Source organism: Talpa occidentalis, unplaced genomic scaffold, assembly GCF_014898055.3.
Source record: "Talpa occidentalis isolate TD23 unplaced genomic scaffold, MPIMG_talOcc4v2.1 talOcc4.14, whole genome shotgun sequence".
NCBI classification, from domain to species: Eukaryota; Metazoa; Chordata; class Mammalia; order Eulipotyphla; family Talpidae; genus Talpa; species Talpa occidentalis.
Window position 1 is genome coordinate 49551927 of NW_023601433.1, and position 22192 is coordinate 49574118.

General features: G+C 33.3%; 1 protein-coding gene across 7 annotated transcripts in view; it reads right to left on the minus strand.

The window, feature by feature from the left end:
- ZEB1 (zinc finger E-box binding homeobox 1) overlaps positions 1–22192 on the minus strand; it is a 144878-nt gene that overhangs the window by 20384 nt on the left and 102302 nt on the right. For 6 of the 7 annotated variants that reach the window (XM_054695032.1, XM_054695034.1, XM_054695035.1 and 3 more), the window contains exons 2-5: positions 21790–21990; positions 11170–11229; positions 4869–5030; positions 2860–3062 (exon numbers count right to left, since the gene is read on the minus strand). In XM_054695032.1, coding sequence (XP_054551007.1) covers positions 2860–3062; positions 4869–5030; positions 11170–11229; positions 21790–21990 — 626 coding nt within the window. The remainder of the gene's footprint in view (positions 1–2859; positions 3063–4868; positions 5031–11169; positions 11230–21789; positions 21991–22192) is intronic. The other variant, XM_054695036.1, reaches the window with a different exon arrangement.

Here is a 22192-nt window from a genome sequence, read left to right on the forward strand (position 1 = left end):
ACTCTTATAGCCAATTACTTCCTTGATATTGCCAGTTGGAATGTAAGTAGCATCTGAAATTTAACATGACTGACACTGAACTTTTAATTTCTCCTGAAAATCAGGTCCTCCTCTAGGTGTTTCCTAGTGAATAACACCCTCACTTACACGATTATTGGTTAAACCCTAAAATGTGGCATAATCCTTGGTTTCTCTTTTCTCTAACTCCCTTACACAACCCATCAGCAAGTCATCTGAATATACTCTGAATCAAATATCCCTCATTATGTCACATCTGTCACCAGATTTAAAGTCACAACCCCTTTGGCCTCGATTATAGAAAAAGTCTCTAAAGAAATGGTCTCCCTGCTTCCATTCTTGTCGCTATTGATCTGTATTCTAGCTAACAGCCAGTGTTCTCTTAAAAATAAAACAAAGATAAAACTCAACATTCTTCAAAAACTTATTACACTTTTGAATAAAATCAAATGTTTACCATGGCCTATACAAAGGGCACATAATTTTGCCTCCAATACCTCCCAGCCTCTCCTCCAATACCTCCCTCCTTCTCCGCTTTATTCACAATGTTCTCCTTGCTGTTTCTTAGTGATGACAAGTAGACTTTTGCTTCAAGGCCTTCCCATGCTTCACTCTGTCTGCTTTCATTAGAAGTCCCTTTCCTCAATCATTCCACGACTGGTTCTATTTCATTCAGGCCTTATTTCACAAGTCCCATTCACAGAAAGTTCTCCCTACTCTGAAAAAAATAGCAGCTTTCATAATTTTCTGTCCTTTCGTTCTGCTTTAATTTTCCTCATACCACTTGCTTTTATGTTCTTTGTGATCTACCAATGTATTCTCCCTAGTATTAGGGGATTTGCTCATCTTTTTCATATTGTACACTTAACACCTAGAATAGGGTCTGACACATAATAGACTCAAATATTTGTTGAATAAATAAACTGAAACACATTTCAAAATTTGGCAAAATTTTCAAAGAAAGCCATTCTACTTATTTGTTGCTGCATAACCTAAATTGTTTCTAAGACCTTCTACTTATGCTTTCCTCCCATTATTTGTCTTCATATTTATCATAGCTCCTTTCTGACCTTTGTCTGATAATACTAAACATAAAATCTACTACCTTTGCATCATCAAAATGTTATCATAAAAGTGACTGCTATTCTCATCAGGTATCTTATGCTTTGCTATTATAATGGTTTCTTGCATTTACCATTAGTTTTGCCTGTCATTTCAAAGGAGATTCTTTTCCCTTGAAAAAGGCCCTTAGTACAGAGAGAATATAGGACAGCGAAAGATGGGTTTTGAGGAAATAGCAGATGAGTAAGTTATTTCTCCAAGGCTTTTATATGCTATACTTATGTCAGGATAGCAGTATTACTGTCCTGTATTATCCCTAATAAGACTTGTGTAGGTGTAGATGGTAAAGTGATGGTCTTTTGTCTTCATTAGTTCCTTCTCAGTATAAACTTATCCTTTCTTTTGGTACTCACTCTTATTTAAAGTGTTCCTTCAGAGACTTAACCATTAATCTACCTAAGAAAATTCTGTTTTTTTATACCTGGATTACTCCCCTCCCCCCTTTATCTTATTATTTTATAATAATAAAGACTTGTTGCCAAAGTCCTGAGAAGACAGGTTAAGCTTGCTCAACCAATCTGTTTCTGTTACAATTTTTTCTTTTGGTTTAGCAGCCATGATTTATAGCTTTTCTCTATGGGATGTCTGACTTATATTAGGTATATACATAGGGCAGAGTTCTCACAGAGTTAGGTATACAGGTATTCACAGCCTTTGAAATAAAAGATTGGACATATGCCTGAATCAAAACATACATATCCCCTGCAGTTATATGTTTATTTGATTTTTAAAGCTAGAATTAAGCAATATTAATTTGATAGTTTATAGTTTACCATATCAGGACCTTAAAAAAAGCCAACTTCGGGCTTCCCCGGTGGCGCAGCAGTTGAGCGCTGGGTTGCGAAGCTGCCGGCAGCCTCTGCAGCGCTGGTTAGATCCCGGGCTGCTCCCCGGCCACCAGAGGAGGGTCCCACATGGCCGCAGACCTCTCCTGCCGCCCGCTGCTCCCCTCAGCAGTGTCCTTCGGTCCTTCTGCCTGCTCTACTCCCCACTCTGGCTCTGGTGAATTCTCTCACCCTTCAGTGCTTCTGACTGTACCCAGTGCTTGTATAAATAAATAAATAAATCTTTGGGGGGGGAAAAAGCCAACTTGGCAAAACTTTGACTTTAATCTTCAAGCCAACAGTTTAAATGTAACATAGTCTTGGAACACTTCTAGAAATAGAGGTAAACTGATAGAGACGTAGAATAAACCATATGAAATTTGAGTTTTCAGAATAAAAATGGCTTAAAATCTAAGCTTTAGATTCTTAGAGAAGGCAACTTTACTGTAAGAAAGAGGACAGGTAGTTTATACTGAGATTAGTCATTGGGTCGCAAAAACTTAAATTTTATTATTTTATTTTTTCTCAATATGATCAGTATTGTTATATGTTTATATAGCTGATATTTTCCCTATAATGAACATGTTAATGGAATACATTTTGAAATCCAGTTCCAAACTTAACAGAAATGTTTGCTATAAGCAAAGTAAATTAAATAGAGATGAATGGGATCTTATCTGAAAAAGAAAAAAATCTTCTATTTATTTAAAAAATAATGTTCATATGTACTTTTGAACACAGAAATGGCCAGATAATTAAAATAATCACTTTCATTTTTATAAGGCTGTAGACAACACAGTGCCCAGCAAATATCCATTTAATTTTTAAGTATATTAAAATCTTGTCTTTATGAAGGACTGAATTCTCAAAATCTGCAAAGTCCTCAGTCACTTACTTGATCTCTTCCTGATTTATGTGTTGTCATGTGACGTTCAAGTTGAGTTCTGTATGCAAAGGTGTAGCTGCACAGAGAGCAACTGAAGTTATCTTCATTCTTTTCATGGCGATATTTAATGTGTTCTTTCAGCGAGGTAAAGCGTTTATAGCCTCTATCACAATATGGACAGGTGAGTAGTTGGGAAAATGCATCTGGTGTTCCTATAAAAAAAAAGGTCACATACTTTAAATTTAAAACTTTAAAACAATTTACCAAAGCTACCATTAGGACTCCATTGTTTTGTGCCAAATATTGTGCTACAGACTTTATTTGATCCTCAAAACAATATAGCAATACTCATCTGTATTTCACAAAAAAGATGTTCAGATAGGTCAAGTAACTGAAGTCACATAGTCCAATAAATGATGAAGATAAGATGCAAACACATACTGTCTCATTTCAAAGTCCCAAGTCTTTTTTACTAGAGCATAATGCTTTCTTTCTTTTGTGTGGTCAGACCAAAAAAAAAAAAAAACAAAAGTAAAATCAGAATGCAGGTTACATTTATATTCTGTTTATATATTAAAGGGTACTTTTTCTATTGGTAACTATGTTATCATTATTTAACATTCATTCTTTCAAATTTGAAAATTACACAATAAAGTTATTGTGGGCAGAGAGTAAGTACATAGTCACACTATATATTACTAAGACTCCCTAGCAGTTAGGTGTGGTCATGTGGCTTGAGTTCACACCAAAATAATGCGCATGCGGGAAAGAGTAATAATGGGAGTCAGAGCTAGGCTTGGAGCATGAAGACCTTCCATGCATGGTTTCTTATGTTCTTTTCTCTATTGAAATATACTAACAAACTTTTTGTATAATTTTATATGGATCAATATAAGGAAGTTTTCAGAAAATAAAGGCACTATGTATACATAAAATGAAGTTCACTAAATGAACTATGTTTTTTAATTGGGAACCATCTAAGTCTACCAATCCTAAAATGTAATTCTACTTTGCCAATTAATATAATTTAACCAAGAACTGTTTTCCTTATTTATTTCTTCAAAGAAATATATTCCTAAGTGACACTTTATTGTAAGTATCATGTTTACCTGCATTTTAAGTTTCTTATAGAAATGACTACAAAAGAAAATTGTGTTATAGTCTCCAAATGCTTCATAAGCAAAGATATCAGAAAATATATTAACTTTATTGAAATTCCAATCCTTTTAAGTTGTCTTGCTCAAGAAGAATCTTCAAATAATAGACTGAGCACATGACTACATAGATCATTAAAATTGCATCAAACAATCAAAACTACCAAAGTTTATGATGTTATCTTTTGTTGTCATCTTACAAGGCACCCATAACCAGAGTTTTCAATTGGTGAAAACACTAACATGAACCTCTTCTTTGGGGATTGGAATAGCCACATGAGGAAAATTTTTAAATGTTATTTTTTATCTAGTATACATTTCTTACCTAACATTTCTTACAGTGATACCACCCCGCTATTTTCCTCTGTTTCTACTATTATATGAAAAGGTAGAATGATAGACTATTTCTTTCTAGGAGAGAATGAGCACATTATTATTGCATTTTACGACTCTTTATACACTAGCTATTGATACAAGAGTGAACAAAAGCAAATATGAAAAAAACATTTGTCTCCAAAGAAGCATGTTTTGAAGCAGACAACCAGGTTTTCCTTAACAGGAAAAATGAAAAAGAATCAAGCAGCAGTAGGTGTCAACCAAGCTCCCATTTATACTACTTGCTGCCATGTAAGTGAACAGAAATCAACATCCAGCACTGTTCCTAGGAAGTTCAAATGCAGAGGTATGAGATGCTACAGATTTAATGCAATGCAATTATCATGATGTTTCTTTAAAGAGATTGTACAGAGACCTGCAATAAATTTTGGTTTTCAAAAATGTTACCATGGAGTAGGTATCTCATTTTAATGTAAATAACAATCCTTTAAAAGAAGAAAACAAAGATAAATGTAAATCACCATTTACCATTTTCATCATGACCACTGGCTTCTGGTGTTCCCTGCCTCTGGTCTTCTTCGGGCGCTTCAGGGTAAATGACAGCAGTGTCTTGTTGTTGCAGAAACTCTTCAACATTAGGATCATGGTTTTGTTCATTTTCTGCATCCGAGTCACATTCATCATCTTTTACTAAAAGAAATACATACTTTATAAAAAGCAATTTCACAAACAAGTTGTCACAAAGTTTTTTATAAATAGTTTACCTTGGAAGAATACATGGTAACTTTTGAATTTGTAGGAAATATTTACTGAAAATTAAACTGGAAATTCAGTCATTCTGTTATATTAAGCAGTCTTCTTGGTTTATGAATTTAGTACTATAAAAGTTTTGGAATTTTCACAATATCCCTTTTAAGTTTTAGAGTTGTACTTCTATATTACTGATAAACATGCCACGGAGGAGGTAATAAATTCAGATTTACTAAATTTTTAATTTCTAAATTAAGGATAATGTAAGGAAAAGGGAAAAAAGAAATCTTAGTTCTCAAATCTTAGTTCTTCCTAGCAACTGATAGTATCTGAATCATTTTGAATATAAATCATGCTGAAGTTCAGTTAATTTATATTTTCTTAGAAACTAGCTTTAATAGTTATCTCATCAGAATATCAAATTGATAAAATTGCTTCTTCTTTCCTCTATATTCATAGACACATGAGGCTATTCTTTCTGTATTTCTGCCTCAGAAAATATTTAACTGTGGATTATGGCAGAGTTTTTTCCTTGAGTTATTAGAAAGGTTCACAACAGAATGTTTTCACTTTTGAAAGGTAGTATAGAGTGCTGTTAAGTTTCTAATAAAGTAGTATTGCTGCATTGTGGGTTTTCCTCCATTTCCTCCATGGTTCCAGAGGAGAGTGTCTACTCTGTATTAATGGTAAATTTAATAGGTTAGTATGGCTCCCAAGTGTCTCATGGAAGACTTCTTTATACACTTCAGACTGAATTTGTAAAACAGCAATTCTCAGCTACTGAGATTGAAGCCAAATTAAAATTGTGATTTATGAATATCTTTTTGTTCAACAGTCATTAAAACAATCTTGCTGAAATCTCCTACACAGTAACTGAACTCCTCTGGGTAGCTTCTATTTTGAATCTCAGAGTCAATGTCATAGAAATAATGGTGATCCATCACATTTTCTTTTTAATGTACTCAATAGCTATCAATTATTTAGCATCTGCTGTATACTGAGAACTGTACTATTTAGTTTATGCTAGTAGTTACCACACTGGGGTACTGGATCCAGGGATAAGTGAAGATTTTTCAAGAGTTAGGTGGTATTAAGAGAATCAACTTCCAATTCTCAACTATCATGAATGTCTTTCTTAGAATCTTAAAGGTTCTTCATGCTACCCTCTTCTTTTCACAGTGTTCTCTTACATAAAGAAGAGACAAAGGAATACCCCTCCATTCATCTATTGTTAATACAGTACCCAGTCTTGGAACTAAAAACCTCCTGGTTGCCAAAGGTAAAAAATTCAAAATACTGACTGGGGAAAACTTCTTAATTGATTAACCAAGACAGCATAAAATCATTAGAGGTCTCCCAGTCTTTCTTGTTTACCTGGAGTTCTATCAGGGGTAAAGAATGGCAACTAAAAGGGAGCATTTTGATCCTAGTTGGGAAATTCTGTGATCAGTTATATAATTGTAAGGCCAAAGAAAATGGAGATAATTTTCCTTTAATAATCTCACCTTTTCCATCCCCTAACTATTACTAAAGAGTTCACTGCTCCTGAGGAGCCTGGTGAGAACAAAGCACAGTGTTTCAAAAAATCTGAGATCTGTTATTAGCTGGAATAATAAGCATTTTAAAATAGCTATTACAGTACAAGTCAGTATCATAGAGTTTTTCAATGTAAAACTTTTAGTTAAAACTCATGAAACTTGTTTTTGTGATTTCTTTTAGATTCCATGTAGATTTCACAATATTAAAATATTTTTATCAAATTACATTATACATTTATTTCAATTTATGACTCCACTTATAAAATGTTTAAATCGTCTATATTTTAGTAACTATATACATACCCCCCCCCCCCCCACACACATATACAACTGACCCATGAACAACATGCTGATTAGGACACTGACTCCCACCTGAATTTATAAAATATTCAGACAAAAAGGTACATGTAGCTTTTTACCCCTGATAATTTTCACTAATAGCCTGCTACTGACCAAAAAACTTACTGACAACATGAATAGTTGATAACACAAATTTGTATGTTATGTGTGTTATATACCGTATTCTCACAATAAAACAATTTAGAGAAAGAAACTGTTAGTAAGAAAATTGTAAGATACCCACACCTTATGTCCTACATCTCCCAATGAGTGGTGACCAGAACATATATTTTTGCAAGTTAGCAAGTATCACCGTGAAACCCATATGTTACTGTCGTGGCCACTCAATGGCCCCCCAACACTAATGTCTTGAAAAATATTTTCTAAAGCCTAAATATTACAAAAAGTAACATTTCTCAGCATTTAAGAAAAAATGAGAAAAACCTATGGAATAAAATTGTCATGAGGCTAAGATGAGATCTGGAGAAGTAAAGTTGTCCTATATTGGGGGGAACAAATTCTTTTGGTAAAAGGCCAGACAGGAAATATTTTAAGCTTTCTGGGTCATTTAGTCTCTATGGCAACAATGCAACTGCTGTAGTAGCACTAATATAGCAATAGAAAATATGTTAATGTTATGTTCCAAATAAAACTTTACTCAGACACTGAAAAAAGAAAGAAAATCATAAGGAAGAGCAAGTACATTTATAAGTGTATTTATTAATATTGTAAGTATATGTCACCTGTCCATAAGAAAATATGCATGTAAGTCAACTTGCACAGTTAAAAACCATGTTAATGAGGGCTCAATGGCAAGACAGTGGAATGATGAGATTTTAAATAGTATACTTTTTCAGAATTATAGTCTATTTTATACATGACATTATCTTCAATGAGTTATAAGGTTATTTATACACTACTAAAACACTGGTTCTAAATGTAGTCATTTGGAGATAGAATTTTATAGCATAAAAATTAGAAAAGGTTCACATAATTTTAATATCATTGAATAATCTAATTTTATAAATGTATTTATTTTTACTTTATATATTTCTTATTACTTATAATTTCCATTCTTTATAGAGGAAATTTTTTATAAAATTCATCAAAATGTGTACTAAACATTAATTTGAATAGAAAATGAAGGCTCATGTTTTTCTGATGGAAAGTCTGACTTAGTTGATTGATATAACAGTGATTAACTGCTTTGCTAGTTAGCTTATTAGGTAGAGATTTTCCAAAAATTGAATGAACTAAGTCTGTGATTCTGAAGCACTGATTAACATAGTCAGTTAATACGATAAAACGATTTTTGGCAAAAAATACTGAATATTTCAATTTGATATGGTTCACCAATCATTTCAGAATATATCAAATAATGTGCTTCCAAGTGAGGGGAGGGGAAAGCAAAAGTCCAAAAGGATATGTTGGTTCTCTGATAAGTTAGTATTGGTGAAATCTTTTTGGCATATGACCCAGAAAAAGAGGAAGTGATTCTAACAACTTTATATATCAATTATAAATATGTCAGGCAGTTTACTTAATATAAATTTGGAGGATAACAGTAGTTCTTATGGTTGTTGTGATAATTAAATTCATCAATACAATATGAGCTTAGTACTGTACCTGGCAAGTAGTAAATTCTGTGTAATATTGTCAGATTTTTAATCAAGGCAGTTTTATAAAGTGAACATAATTTATCAATTAAAAATGTTCCAAATACAAATCTGGGTCAGAAAAGTTAGACAGCATTTTCCAAAGTCACACAGTAAAAAAGTATTACTATTAGAGCAGATGACACTGTCTCCATGAATCTGTATTTACCCAGTCAATTTTAAGCTACAATTAGAAATTTTGCAGTTTTACACATAAAATTTAAAGTGTTGGGAAGTACACATTGTGAAAGGTCATTTATAAAGCAAAATACGTAGTTCCTAAGACTGACAAACTTGTGTATTCAACACAAGAGAGATGAGAAATACACAGAGAAATACTGATAATTTGTTTTTCTTTTAGACAGAACAAAACTCAAGAGCTGATTCTCAAAGTATAGAATTACAGAACTATAATCATTTATCAAAATGTAGAACAACAGGGTTGTAAACACAAACTAGAGAGCAGGCATTGAGAGACAAACATTTAATATAAAGACTAAACGTTTTTATTTAGCCATCAGTAAATTATTTCCATTAGAATAAATGTTTTCAGGATTCCTCCTTGTTTTATTTTCCATTTTTGAAACTTTGTAAATCTACTAACAAAAAAGGGATGCTCAGATGGAAAAATGACTTTTGGGTGAGTTTTTAAATGTCTGAATACTACATTAAAAGAACTATAGTCTCAGCTTCATGAATTGCAAAAGGAAGTCAGCTATAGAAAGGACCTGACAAAGTTTGAATAATGGTGACCTTTGTACAATGTTTTTGTTTACTTTGTCAACACATTATTCCACGGAAGTCAAGGAATTAATGAAAGCAAAAGCAAAACACAATTTTAAAGATTAACTGTTCAAAAGTCTCAAACATTTGTTTTCCAACCTTCTTTCCCTAAAATTACATTTACCTGGGCTTTAATAAATGTTCGACTATTCTTAACTCCCCAGTTCTAAAGAAATAATGCATCAGGGATCATCTTCTTGATGGGACAGGGGGTGGGTAGACCTTATGTCTCAGGAGCAACTTTCATAAATATAAGGTCATGCTACCTTAAAGATGTGATTTTCTTTTTTGAGATAATTTATGTACTACTCAGTACTTAAAATTGAAAGAATTAATGTCATTTGTAGTAGAGAGTGAACTATGAGACAAAACTTGTTAGATGTCTTTTGGGGTAATATTTTGCCCACAGGGGCACAAGATCTGTAACTATGGTAATAAGTAATCAAAGTTTAACATTAGGTAAAAGTAATAAATAGGAGGAGTCTTCTGTGTTCATTAATGCTCTACTATTTTATCCTCCAGTTTAAATATTTTATATAATGTGTAAGTTAACATGAAAAATATTTGATAATAAGTATACCTGAAATACATTATTTACACAAGTTAAACACAACCACACTAAAGGGAAAATATAAAACCTTAGGTTGCAGGCACCATAAATGATCGTATTATCCATTATTATTTAATTAATTTAGAATGAACCTTTAATAACAGCACAAATATTTAGTCATTATAACAATAATTGACAGTTATAGGAATGTTACTCTTATACTGTAGATGAAAATCTATCTTTGACACGTTATTATAAAACATACTTGTCTTTCATAATGAAATTTATATATAAGGCTCTATGGAATATTCCTAAAATTGCACTGCAAAGCAAAAAAACTGTAAATGTTAAAGCAGAGGAGGAAATTTAATTAAAACTCTATGACAGAAATATTAACTTATGCAAAAATAAACAAAATGTAATTATACTACTTTTAGGTTAAGTATTCTGAGGAAATGCTTTAATAATCTGAAATTTATTTCTGAAGTTTACATTCTAATTTATCTACCTGACTTTGTAACACAATAAAAGTGTCTGATATTATTACACATAAGCTCTGGATTTAAGTTTTCCACCTACTCTTTTGCTTCTTAGATCTGATTTGAATTCATTATAGAGGAATAGCCTTAAGTCTCAGGGAATATGTACTTGCAGTCACCTAGAAGCAAATTTCCTTGTTTACTATAATTCAAATTCATTTTGGCCTTTTTCAATGCCAGAAACATAAAAAAATATTGAATCTCTTGTCTGTGGTGACATGTTCACTCAACTTTTCAATATTCAAGATTATCATCTGGTTTAGAGAGACCTTATGATATTTGCTTATTTTTCTCTTTTGCTTTCTGTCATGTGGGTAATTCAGTATAGATCCTGGTAATTAACAATGAAACTCAAAACAGATCAACATCTCTCTAATTCTGGTAAATTAATTGATAGAAATTTAAACACTGAAATGCTTATTATTTTGATTATCTGTAGATTATATTTGTCATCCTTATAAAATGAAAAATTTGCTGTATTATATGAATCTCTATGCTTACATTATATTTAAAGAACTTCTTACTTTTCATATAGAGGCCCTTATTTAGGTACCTAAACATTTTAGAAGGGCAAATAAAAGAGAGAAAAGCATTCATGAATAAAAAAAGTAATGAATCAGAAGAATGAGTCTGAATCTTGTTCAAAGAGTAGGAAACAAAATGGCAAAAGAGTACCTGTACATCCCGCTTCATCTGCCTGAGCTTCAGGCCCCAGGATTTCTTGTCCTTCCTTTGCTAGTAAAATAAAAACAAGGGTTTAAAAAAGACTCATGTGTCACACACATTTTAATTTCTAGAAATCTGAAAAAGAAACTTTTATATTTAAATTTTCCCCCTTGGGCCTCCCCGTGGCACAGCGGTTGAGTGCTGGGTTGCGGAGCTGCCCGCAGCCTCTGCAGCGCCGGTTCGATCCCCGGCTGATCCCCAGCTGCTCCCCGGCCACTGGAGGAGGGTCCCATATGGCGTGCAGACCTCTCCTGCCGCCCACTGCTCCCCTCAGCAGTGTACTTCGGTCCTTCTGCCTGCTCTGCTCCCCGCTCTGGCTCTGGTGAATTCTCTCACCCTCCCGTGCTTCTGACTGTACCCAGTGCTTGTATAAATAAATAAATAAATAAATAAATCTTTAAAAAAAAAAAAAAAACTTTAAAAAAAAAAAAAATTTTCCCCCTTTCAAAAGTATAGTATTGGGTCCTTGAAAAGTAAAGCTTTTTAAAGAATTAAGCAGATGTTTTATCAAACTCACAAACATATCTTAAGGAAGCAAAATTAGTATATATTTATATATAACTCTGGAATTACCTATATTAGAATTATAAGCATGCTGGTGTCTTAGTATTATTTTTAGGATTGGAGCTCTACTTATAGGTAGTACAGAATTCCCTTTATATTATTCCCTAAATCACAAATTTCTATGTGGTAGGCACTGTTGTAGCTGCTTTATGAACTTATTTTCTTTAACCTTCATAATGATCTATTTTACAAGTTAAAAAAAAAAAGCAAAACTTGAGGCTTGAAAGAGGTTAAATAACTTGTCCAAGGACTTGTAGTTATTAGATGGTACAATGGAATTTGAATACAGGTTTGTTTTTTTTTTTTAAAGATTTATTTTATTTTATTTATGCATACAAGAATCTGGGTGTAGACCAGAGGTGTGGTGGGGGTGTGTGTGAGAGGATTCACCAGAGAAAGTGAGGAGCAGAACAGGCAGCTCTACTGAAATACAATGCTGAGGGGAGCAGCAGGTAAGACAGGAGAGGTCTGCTGCAACATGTGGGTTGCTCCCTCATGCTGCAGTGGCTGGTGATAGCTTGATAGTGCTGTTTCTTTAACACCTGTGCAACCAGGGAGGCCCCTGAATACAGGATTTTTTTTTTAAAGATTTATTTTTATTTTATTTATAAAAGAACTGGGATACAGGCCAGATGTGCAGGAGGGTGAGAGGATTCACCAGAGACAGAGCTGGGAACAGAACAGGCAGACTGACTGAAATACACTGCTGAGGGGAGCAGCGGGCGAGACAGGAGAGGTCTGCCGCGCCATTGTGGGTTGCTCCGTGGCCGGTGGGGATCGAATCGGCACTGCAGAGGCTGCGGACAGCTTCACAGAGCTGGCCTCAACCACCTGTGCCACCAGGGAAGCCCTGAATACAGGTTTTAACAGCTCTAAAACCTACTTTCCTATGCACTCTGGCTTGTCTAACTAGAGTATCAGGAAACTAGAAAGAAAGATTTGACCAAATTTCATTATGCCCAGAGTAAACACCTAAGGAACTATACTTTTTCTTTTCTTCTATTAATTATTCTTACTAGTGAATAGTAATAAATAATAATAGGAGTACTGATAAAGCATTTTTGGATGTCTATTTTCTTTGCCACTTATATCCAGAAAGTTCAGAATAAATATGCAAATTATTTTGGTAAGCAGGAAGTATGTTTTATATATTTGGATATATTTTATTTATTATAGTAGCTTATTAAGAACATGCACATCAGGAAAAATAGGGAACTGAAAACTGCTTTTTAAAAAATTTGGTATTATAATTATGATTACCATGACTTATGAAGTCATACTAAAACATCATGTTGTTATCTGCACCCCAATCAAATCCCTTTGAATATGTTAGTCAAGAGTCTTGATTTAGATTTCCCCTAGATTTGATAATTGAATTGAGAACTGGAGCACTAATCAAGTAAAATCTTTGCTCACATTAAGGCATGTACTTCTTTAAGTGTTTCAGATTACTGAGTGGATTTGTTCAGCAGATTTTCTTTACTCATTAACTTTTATATTAGCACTTAAAGATGATCGCCATGTTATTTTTACATGGTAATTCTTCAAAAGAAGTTAAATCTCATCATTATCTACTTTTATATAGTGTTTTTTATACTGATCTAAAGAAATCAGTGCGTATCAGTGCATATTTTCTTTAGATCAGTATAAAAAAACACTGTATAAAAGTAGATAATGATGAGATTTAACTTCTTTTGAAGAATTACCATTTTATATTTACAATCAGCAAAATTACAATTTAAAAATCCCTGTAAATTGTGTACAATATTGTAGAATAAAAACAAGTGTTAAGGGTCTGAAAAATCTCTAGCATCTTTTTCTCCAAAACACCTATAAACGAGTAAAAAGTATGCCAACTGGATAATTATATAATAGTTGTATAGTTTATTATTATTTATCTATGTTCTCGTTTCTCCTCAAATCAAAACCCAAATAGCCAGTTACTACTTTATTATATACTGTATTAGTTATAAAAATTGAAAATAGATTAGTGCCTGCCAGAGAGGCCCTGTGTGATGGAATTGTTCTCTATATCGCCTACATCAATGCTAATATGCTGCAATAAAATATACTGTACTATAATTCTGCAAGATGTTGTAGCTTGGAGTAAACTGAATAAATGATACACAGAATCTCTGCATTATTTCTACAACTATTTGTGACTTATTTGTGAATCACAAAATTAAAAGTTTAATAAAAAATAAATGAATGGCAAACACCACAAATTTAGATCAAAAGAAATGGAGCTTGTTCATTTTCTCATAGATGAAATCATAGTAAGTAAAAGCAAGATGGCAACTGTAACACATGTTAATTAAAAATTCAGAAGATTTACTATCAATGGTAGAATAGTTCAACATACAGTATTGATTATTTAGCATTATGTTCTAAATTTTAAAATTTCCATTTTTGAAATTCATACCAATGTATTTCTAACCACTTCAAATGTGTCTCTGGGAATATTTTACACAGCAATACCTAAAGTGGCACAGTAAGCAAGTAAACTCAATCTGATTTTCCTTTTCTGCTTTGTGTCTTTCTCAGTGATTATTACACAATAGATATCATGCACACTTACACCTGCCTTTTCTCAAGTTGTTCCCTGGGATTTATTCCAGGGAAAAGGATGACTCAACAACCATATATAACTTTTATTTTTCATTTTGTTCATCTGATGTATCTTATTGATGGATCTGCCTATGCTGAACTATCATCATACCATTGGAGTAAATCCCACTTGATTGTAATGTATGATATTTTTAATGTATTGTTGAATTTGGTTTGCTAACCCATTTTTTTCAGGATTTTTTGCATCATCAGCAATATTGTCCTATTATTTCTCTCTCTTTTTTTGTGCTGTTCTTATCTGGTTTTGATATCAGTATTTGCTGGCCTCATAAAAGGAGTCAGCAAGTATTTCCTCATTTTTGATTTTTTGGAAGAGTTTGAAAAGGATGTGTTTTGCATCCAGAGAAGTTATAAGATCCTGGACTTTTACTTTTTGATTACTTTTTCAGTTTCTTTACTTGTAACTGGTGCGTTCACATTTTCTGTACAATTCAAGGGTTTTTCTCTTAGGTTTTCGAATTTGTTGGCATACAGATGTTCATAGTAGCCTTATGACCCTTTTGTATTTCTTGGTATCTGCTGTAAAGTCTTTTACGATTTTGAGTCTTTTTTTTTTTTTCCTTAATGAGTAGTTTAGCCAATGGTTTGTTAAGTTGACTGATTAAAAAACGGATTGTTTCACTGATTTTTGTTCATTATTTCTTTTATTTCTATACTGATTTTTTATTATGTTCTTCCTTTCAATGGCTTTTGGTTTTGCTTGTTCTTTTTCTAGTTCTTTTAGGTACAAGGTTGGATTGTTTTGAGATTTTTCTTGTTTCTTTAGATAAGCTTTTAATGCTCCATAAGCTTTCCAATTAGCACTGCCTTTGTTGGATCTCAAAGGTTCTGATATGTAGTATTTTTATTCTCATTTGTCTCCAAATATTTTTTTATTCATTGGGTAACCCAGTATTTGTTCAGTAGCAAGTTATTTAATCTCCATGTATTTGTGGGTTTTCCAGTTTTCCTCTTATACTTGATTTCTAACCTCATACCACTGTGGTCAGATTATATGTGTGGTATGCCATTAATCTTCTTGATTTATTGAGATTTGTTTTGGGTCCAACATGTGACCTATCCTTGAGACTGTTCCATGTGTATCTGAGAAGAATATATATTCTTCTATTTGTTGGATGGAACATTCTGTATATATCTATTATGTCCATGTTATCTAATGAATCATTTAAGATTGATGTTTCCTTATTGGTTTTCTGTTTGGAGGATATATTCATTGATGAAAGTAGGGTTTTAGAATCCCTAGTATTATTGTGCTGTTTTCTACTTTTTCCCTTTAGGTCTGGAATTTTTTTTTTTTTTTTTGGGTGATGAACAAGTTGCTTTTAGTTTTTGTTTTCTTATGACCTTGACAATTTTGATGAGTACTGGTCACTTATTTTGTAGGATGCCTCTTAATTTGATTTCTCTGGTTAGATTGAAGGGACATATTTTGAGCAAAAAAATCACTAGAAGTTATGTGCCTCTGTAATATATCTCACCAGTGGTATATGATGTCAGTGTTTTATTATTGATGAAATTAACCTGATTAAATCTGAAATTAACCTGCTAGGTTTCTTTATACTAATTATGTCCTTTTTTATCACTAATAATAATCTGGTAGGGAAATATTTTGAAATTGTCACTATTTACTTATTTTTTTTGCTAAAACTTTCATATTTGAATATTGGGAAATTTTTCAAGCTGGTTTTTATGTCTTCTTGATACGCTTTCAACACCATTTTTTTTTTTTTTCCTGAAGCACTTTTACTCACTGCTCTAGGCTTATACTGAATTTTTCCTACTTTAGTTCCACAATCAACCATTTCTACTAGGAGTCTTGGTACCTTCTGTTGGAAAACGGTGTTTGAATCATAGACATGGGCACTATCTATGCTCATTGCTACCAGGTGTCACTTTCATGTCTTCTCTGAAGAGCTAGGAAAACTATGTATGCACACTAATATCTGCATATATCCCATCTGTATTTTGTATCTATTTCTATGCATATGTTAAGAACCATCTGTTCATATTGATAACTGATTGTAATTGAACACCACAGGGTTTATTTTAGCCTTTCCCTCCCCCTTATTTGTAACTTCTCAGAGAAATTTGGGTTTAATTATCCTCAATATATTTACTTAGTTGTTCCAACCCAATACACAGGAAGTAGTTTCAGAATAACCCATTTCTCTGTGAGAAACAAATTTATTAACTATAGGACAATTTCAAATGAAGAATTTTTCTTTATTAAGTTTTCTTTATTAAGTTTTAAATAGTTTTGTGAGAGTGTTCTCAATAACAATGCATATTGAATAATAATGGCTGAAATGAAAAATGTTGACATAGGAATTAATGTGTAATTCTAAATATCCTGTGACTTGGTTATCAAACTTACCATAAAAGCTACTTTTTAGGTATTTTGTACACAATACAAATTATAGAGTGTGGAGATTTACTGTTTTATTAACTTTACCCATAATTATAATGTTTTTTGCTTCATCATCATACATGATTGAGAAAACTCTATAAGGCAATTTATTGTAAATAAATTTACAAAATAAAGCCTTATTTTGACAATTTGCAATGCTATTTCTTCTTTTGATGTCCCATGATTCCTTCTTTTATCATTTCTGTTTAGAGAACTTCTTTCAGCAATTCACTTAGAGTAGGTTTGCTGGTGACAAACTCTTAGTGTTCCTTCATTTGAAAATGTCCTGCTTTCTTCTTTCTTGAAGAATATTTTCACTGGTATAGAATTTTAGATAGACAATTCTATTTTTTCACCATGTGAAAAATGTCCAATTTCTGCCTGGTCTCCACTTTTTTAAATTTTTTTTTATTTTTAATGAGAAACTGCTGTCATTCAAATTGCTTTTCCCCTCTAGATAAAAGTTTCATTTCTCTGTTTTTCCAGTACCATTTTTTTTCTTACTTCCTTTTGGAATTCTGAGGATATGAACATAAGATATAAATGTTATTTAGATTCTGTTTGCTTTTTTTTTTTTCCTAGTTTATTTTTCATCTGTTGTTCATGCTGGGTAAATTCCACTGTTTGATTTCCAACTTACTGATTTCTTCCTCTGTCCTCACATCCTGCTACTGAGCCTACCTATTGAGTTTTATTTTTTAATTTAGTTAATATATTTCTTAGTTCTAAATTTTCAATTTGCTGCTTTTCTATATTTTCTATTTCTTTGTTAGACTGTATTCTTTAGTTTGAAGTATGTTTATAAATGCTTGTTGAAGCACTTTTATCAAGGTAGATACTACTATTATTTTTGTCACCTTGGTGTTAATGTCTATTGACTTCTTTTCTAATTCAGTTAAAATTTTCCTGGTTCTTGGTATAATAAGTGATTCTTTTAATGAAACTTGGATATTTATCAATTACATAAAGAGAGAGACTTGATATTTAAAACCTTCTGTTTAAGCGGGCTTCCTGTGAGAAGGAAGGCATTTTGCTATTACTGGTAAGTAGAAGTGGAAGGCGAGGTTCTTCTGTCAGCTTTCCCTGAGAAAAGGAGCTGCTCATTAGATAAGTGGGATTGGGAATTCAAGATCCCCACTGATTCTGGGAAGAGATAAGGTGATTCCACTTTGGCTGAGAGGGGAAAGAGAGTCAAAATACTACTTCCCATGTGGCTTCTATTCACACCACAGATGGGGGGCAGGGGTGGCTTGCTTTCCTCTGGAGTGATGGAAGTGGTGAAAACTTCATTAGGTTTTTTCACTGATAACACCACAGCATGTAAGAATAAGACGTCATGTTACCACTAGGTGGGGGTGGAATGGAAGTACAGCATTCCATGTGATTTCCACTGATAACACATGGGAAGAGGAGACATTTGCTCCTAATTTGTGGTAATGAAAGTCTTGGATCCCTACATAGTCTTCCCTGACAGGAGCATGGTGGGAGTTTAGAGTACTTCCTTTCCATTAAAGTGGAAGTCCAAGGCTCCCTACTCAGCATTTGCTGGTGAGGATGGAGAGTGAAGCTACAATTTTTCCCCCTGTGGTATATGGCTGGAGAGGAACCGCTATTGTCAAAAAGTATTTTGTCTTTCTATTTGGCCTCTTTCCTAGTCTTCTGGCAGAGAAAGTAGGCTTTTCTTGTGCACGTGTGCACGTGTTGAAAGTTTTGGGTGTTGGCTTCTCCAGCCCTCAGTCTGATCTATGAGGAAATATAAGCTAAAAGAAAACCCAGGGAACTCACTGTTGTGTTGTTCTTTGGTTCTGAGGTCCCCTCTCTATCTGCCTTCTTCTTTCTACTTTTTAGGTGTGTTCTGAGCAATATTAATGTATCTTCATTTAGAGAGTTGGAGAATTTTTCCTCTATATTAGTATTTGAAGAGTTCTTGAAAACTAGAGTTATTAACTCCATGAATACTTAGAACTTACCAGTGATGACATCTGGGCTAGAGTTTTTTAGCAGGAGAGAAAAAAAATATATATGCACACATATGTACATACAAATGATCATGCAGAAAATTGTTTCTTTTGTTGTATAGATCTGTGAATTTTAACAAATGTATAGACTCACATAATCACCACCAAAATCAGTATAGAGAACAGTTCCATTACCCCAAACTTTTCACTTCTACCTCTTTATAGTTATACTGTCCCCCTCTAGGCCCTGGAAACCACTATTTTCCCAGAATATACTTTTGTCTTTTTGAAAATGTCATATAAATGGAATCATAATGATCTTTGAGACTGGCTTCTTTTACTCAGCACAATGCCATTAAAAACCATCTAAGTTGTTGCGTATAGCAATAGTTTTTTCCTTACTATTATTGTGTAGTATTACATTGTATAGGTAATTCCCTTATCTTCTTACCTGTAGAAAGACAGGGGCTATTTCCAGTTTGGGGCAATTTAAATAGAGCTTTTATAAACATTAAATGTACAAATTTACGTATGAAACTGTGCTTTTAATTCTTCAGGGAAACTCAGGAGTGGGACTGCTGGGTCACATGGTAAGTATATTTAACTGTATAATAAACTGCCAAACTCTTTTCCAGGATAGCAACACCATTTGCAATCCAGTGAGAAATGAATAAAGCTGTCAGTTGCTTCACAAATTCAACAAATCTTGGTGGGAATATTTTTTAACTACCGATTCAATTTCTTTATAAATTATAGGATTATTCATGTTTTGTAATTCTTCATGAGTCAGTTTTGGTTTAGAATTTCTAATATATTGACTGTATTTTCAAGTTTAGTGGCAAATAATATCTCCTATTACTTTGTTAATGCCTATAGTATTTCATTAACCAGCTGTGATAATGAACAAATTAACTTCTCTGGGTTTTATTTTCAAGAAGCCTGGGAGTTATATCAGCTTTTCCTTTCTGTTACCATCCACAAGGAATCAACCAAATCTTATTGTTCTGCCTCCTGCATTTCTGTCAAATCTCTACCTTTTATTCTCATTCCAAGGAATACTATATTAGCTCAAAAACTTCATCACTGCTTGAACTATTACAACCTCCTCTCCTATTGAAGGCACTATCTCCTGCCTTAGACTGCCTCCCTCTAACATTCTGTTACCATGTTGCTACCAGCCTTATTCTAAAATACCTATCAATGATTTCTTCTCATAACTTCCAGGAAAAGCTCAAATCTCAATTTAGCATACAATGTCTTATAGTCTCCATTTACGTCTCTGATCTAATTTTCCACAAAAAGAGTTTGCTCAAACCTCTGTGACTTCATGCATGTTGCCTCTTCGGCTTGTAGTACCTCCTATTCCCTTTCCTTGCTTAATTAAGGACTGGATGTTCCTCCTTGATGTTTCCATATAATTCTAAATCTACACTTACATCAAGCCATTTACAGTTATTTTTCCACCCACTAAGCTACAAGGACTTTTCAAACAGAGATAACTATCTTATTAAAGTTTGCAACCACATTCCTGTGGAGTTTACTAAAGGGATAGATGAACAATACTATAAAATGAGGGGGTGGATAACATGACTTCAAAGGGCCTTACAATAGCTATAAAATTTCTTAGTTGTCCTACTGCAGGATTCATAACTATTACCCTGTGCCTACTATTTAGACTTTTTTTTAAAGATTTATTTATTCATTCACACAAGAACTGGGGTACAGGCCAGATGTGTGGGAGGGTGAGAGGATTCACAAGAGACAGACCAGGAAACAGAACAGGCAGACTGACCGAAACACACTGCTGAAGGGAGCAGTGGGTGACAGGAGAGGTCTGCCACGCCATGTGGGTATCTCCCTGGCCCACTGGGATCGAACCCGTGCTGCAGAGGCTGCGGACAACTTCACAGCGCTGTGCTCAACCATCTGCACCACCAGGGGGCCCTACTATTTAGACTTTTATCTAAGCTTCCACTTTGGTTATACAGATTCTCTGGCTTACACAGTAGAGCCATTTCCCCAGATTGTCAGGCCTGGCTTTTGATATCCTGTTTAGATGACCTTCTTGAATTTGAACTCTTGCAGGGCAACTTTTTTTTCTGAACGACCTTGAGTTTGATCTCTTGTAGGCTCCTCTTTGTCTCTGTGTATGCTTCTATTCTTAATCTCCAACTCTCCTAATTCACACTACCTGCACTTCCACATCCTTCTGTTTTTATACTAGTATTGTTTAAATTCTGGCAAGACAGACTGAATAATTTCATTAGACTATTAGGAAAGGTAGATAGGAGGAATTTTAGACTTAGAAGGAAAGAATATAGTCTAATTTCTTCATTTGACAGGTAAGAGGAAGGTTTAAACATTCACTGTTCACTCATTCAAAGGGCAGTAAGCAGAGGAACTTCTCACTTTCATAGTTCCTTCCACTTAATCATACCTTACTTCAATAAAAGTAAAAATGTTAGTTGAGTAAAAACTTAAAGCAAGTGAAAGAACCACAGATATAAAATATAGAAATATCTGTCCGCACATTATATATCCATTTATATTATTTATATATGGATATGGTATTTCTATGTAAATAATATGGAGGGGGAGGGAATGGAGAGAGATAGGAGCTTATAAAAACTAAATGTACCCCCATAATTTATCTGTATTTGAGACATTTTTGCATAATGAATTATATTATTGTATCAAAACATAACTTTTTTGGTTTCTAGGTAGATTTTTCAGTTGAGGCTATAATATGAAATTAAAGGGAGATTCAATTTTATCAACAGAAACAAAGCTTGATTCTGGCTTAAAAATTACTAAAATTCAATATATACATTGTGTGAATTGTCAAAGCAACTATTATTCTGCTTCATAATCTACTTTTTGTTAAGTAGAAGGACACCTATCGTTGATTAATAGACAATTTTATGGTTCATTCTAAATTTTTAATCCAATTTAGGTTTTCAGTTATTTTTTCAAAAAAAGAATCAGAAAACACTACAAAAAAATTAAACATACCATCATCTTCCCAGCAGCTCTTAGCATTGCCTTCTCTTTCACTGCTTCCTGGTAATACTGTCTGGTCTGTTGGCAGGTCATCTTCTGGCACACCACCTTCACAATCTGCTGCATCTGTGATACTTTCTTCTTCCACAATATGGAGTTTGTCTTCATCATCTGAATCTGAATTTGTTTCTACCACAGTATTATAATTTGTAACTGTAATACAAACAAGAAATAAATAATCAAAAGTCAGTTTTTATACCCTTCAGTAAAACAAAAATTTAAAAAATACTTGATTAAAACAAATTGTAGGTTCAATATTGTTTTTCCTTTTTGACAATAATATGTAGACACCTAATTTAGCTGACCTACTTCCATACACAAACTTACTAGATACTACATGGCCAAAATGACATCT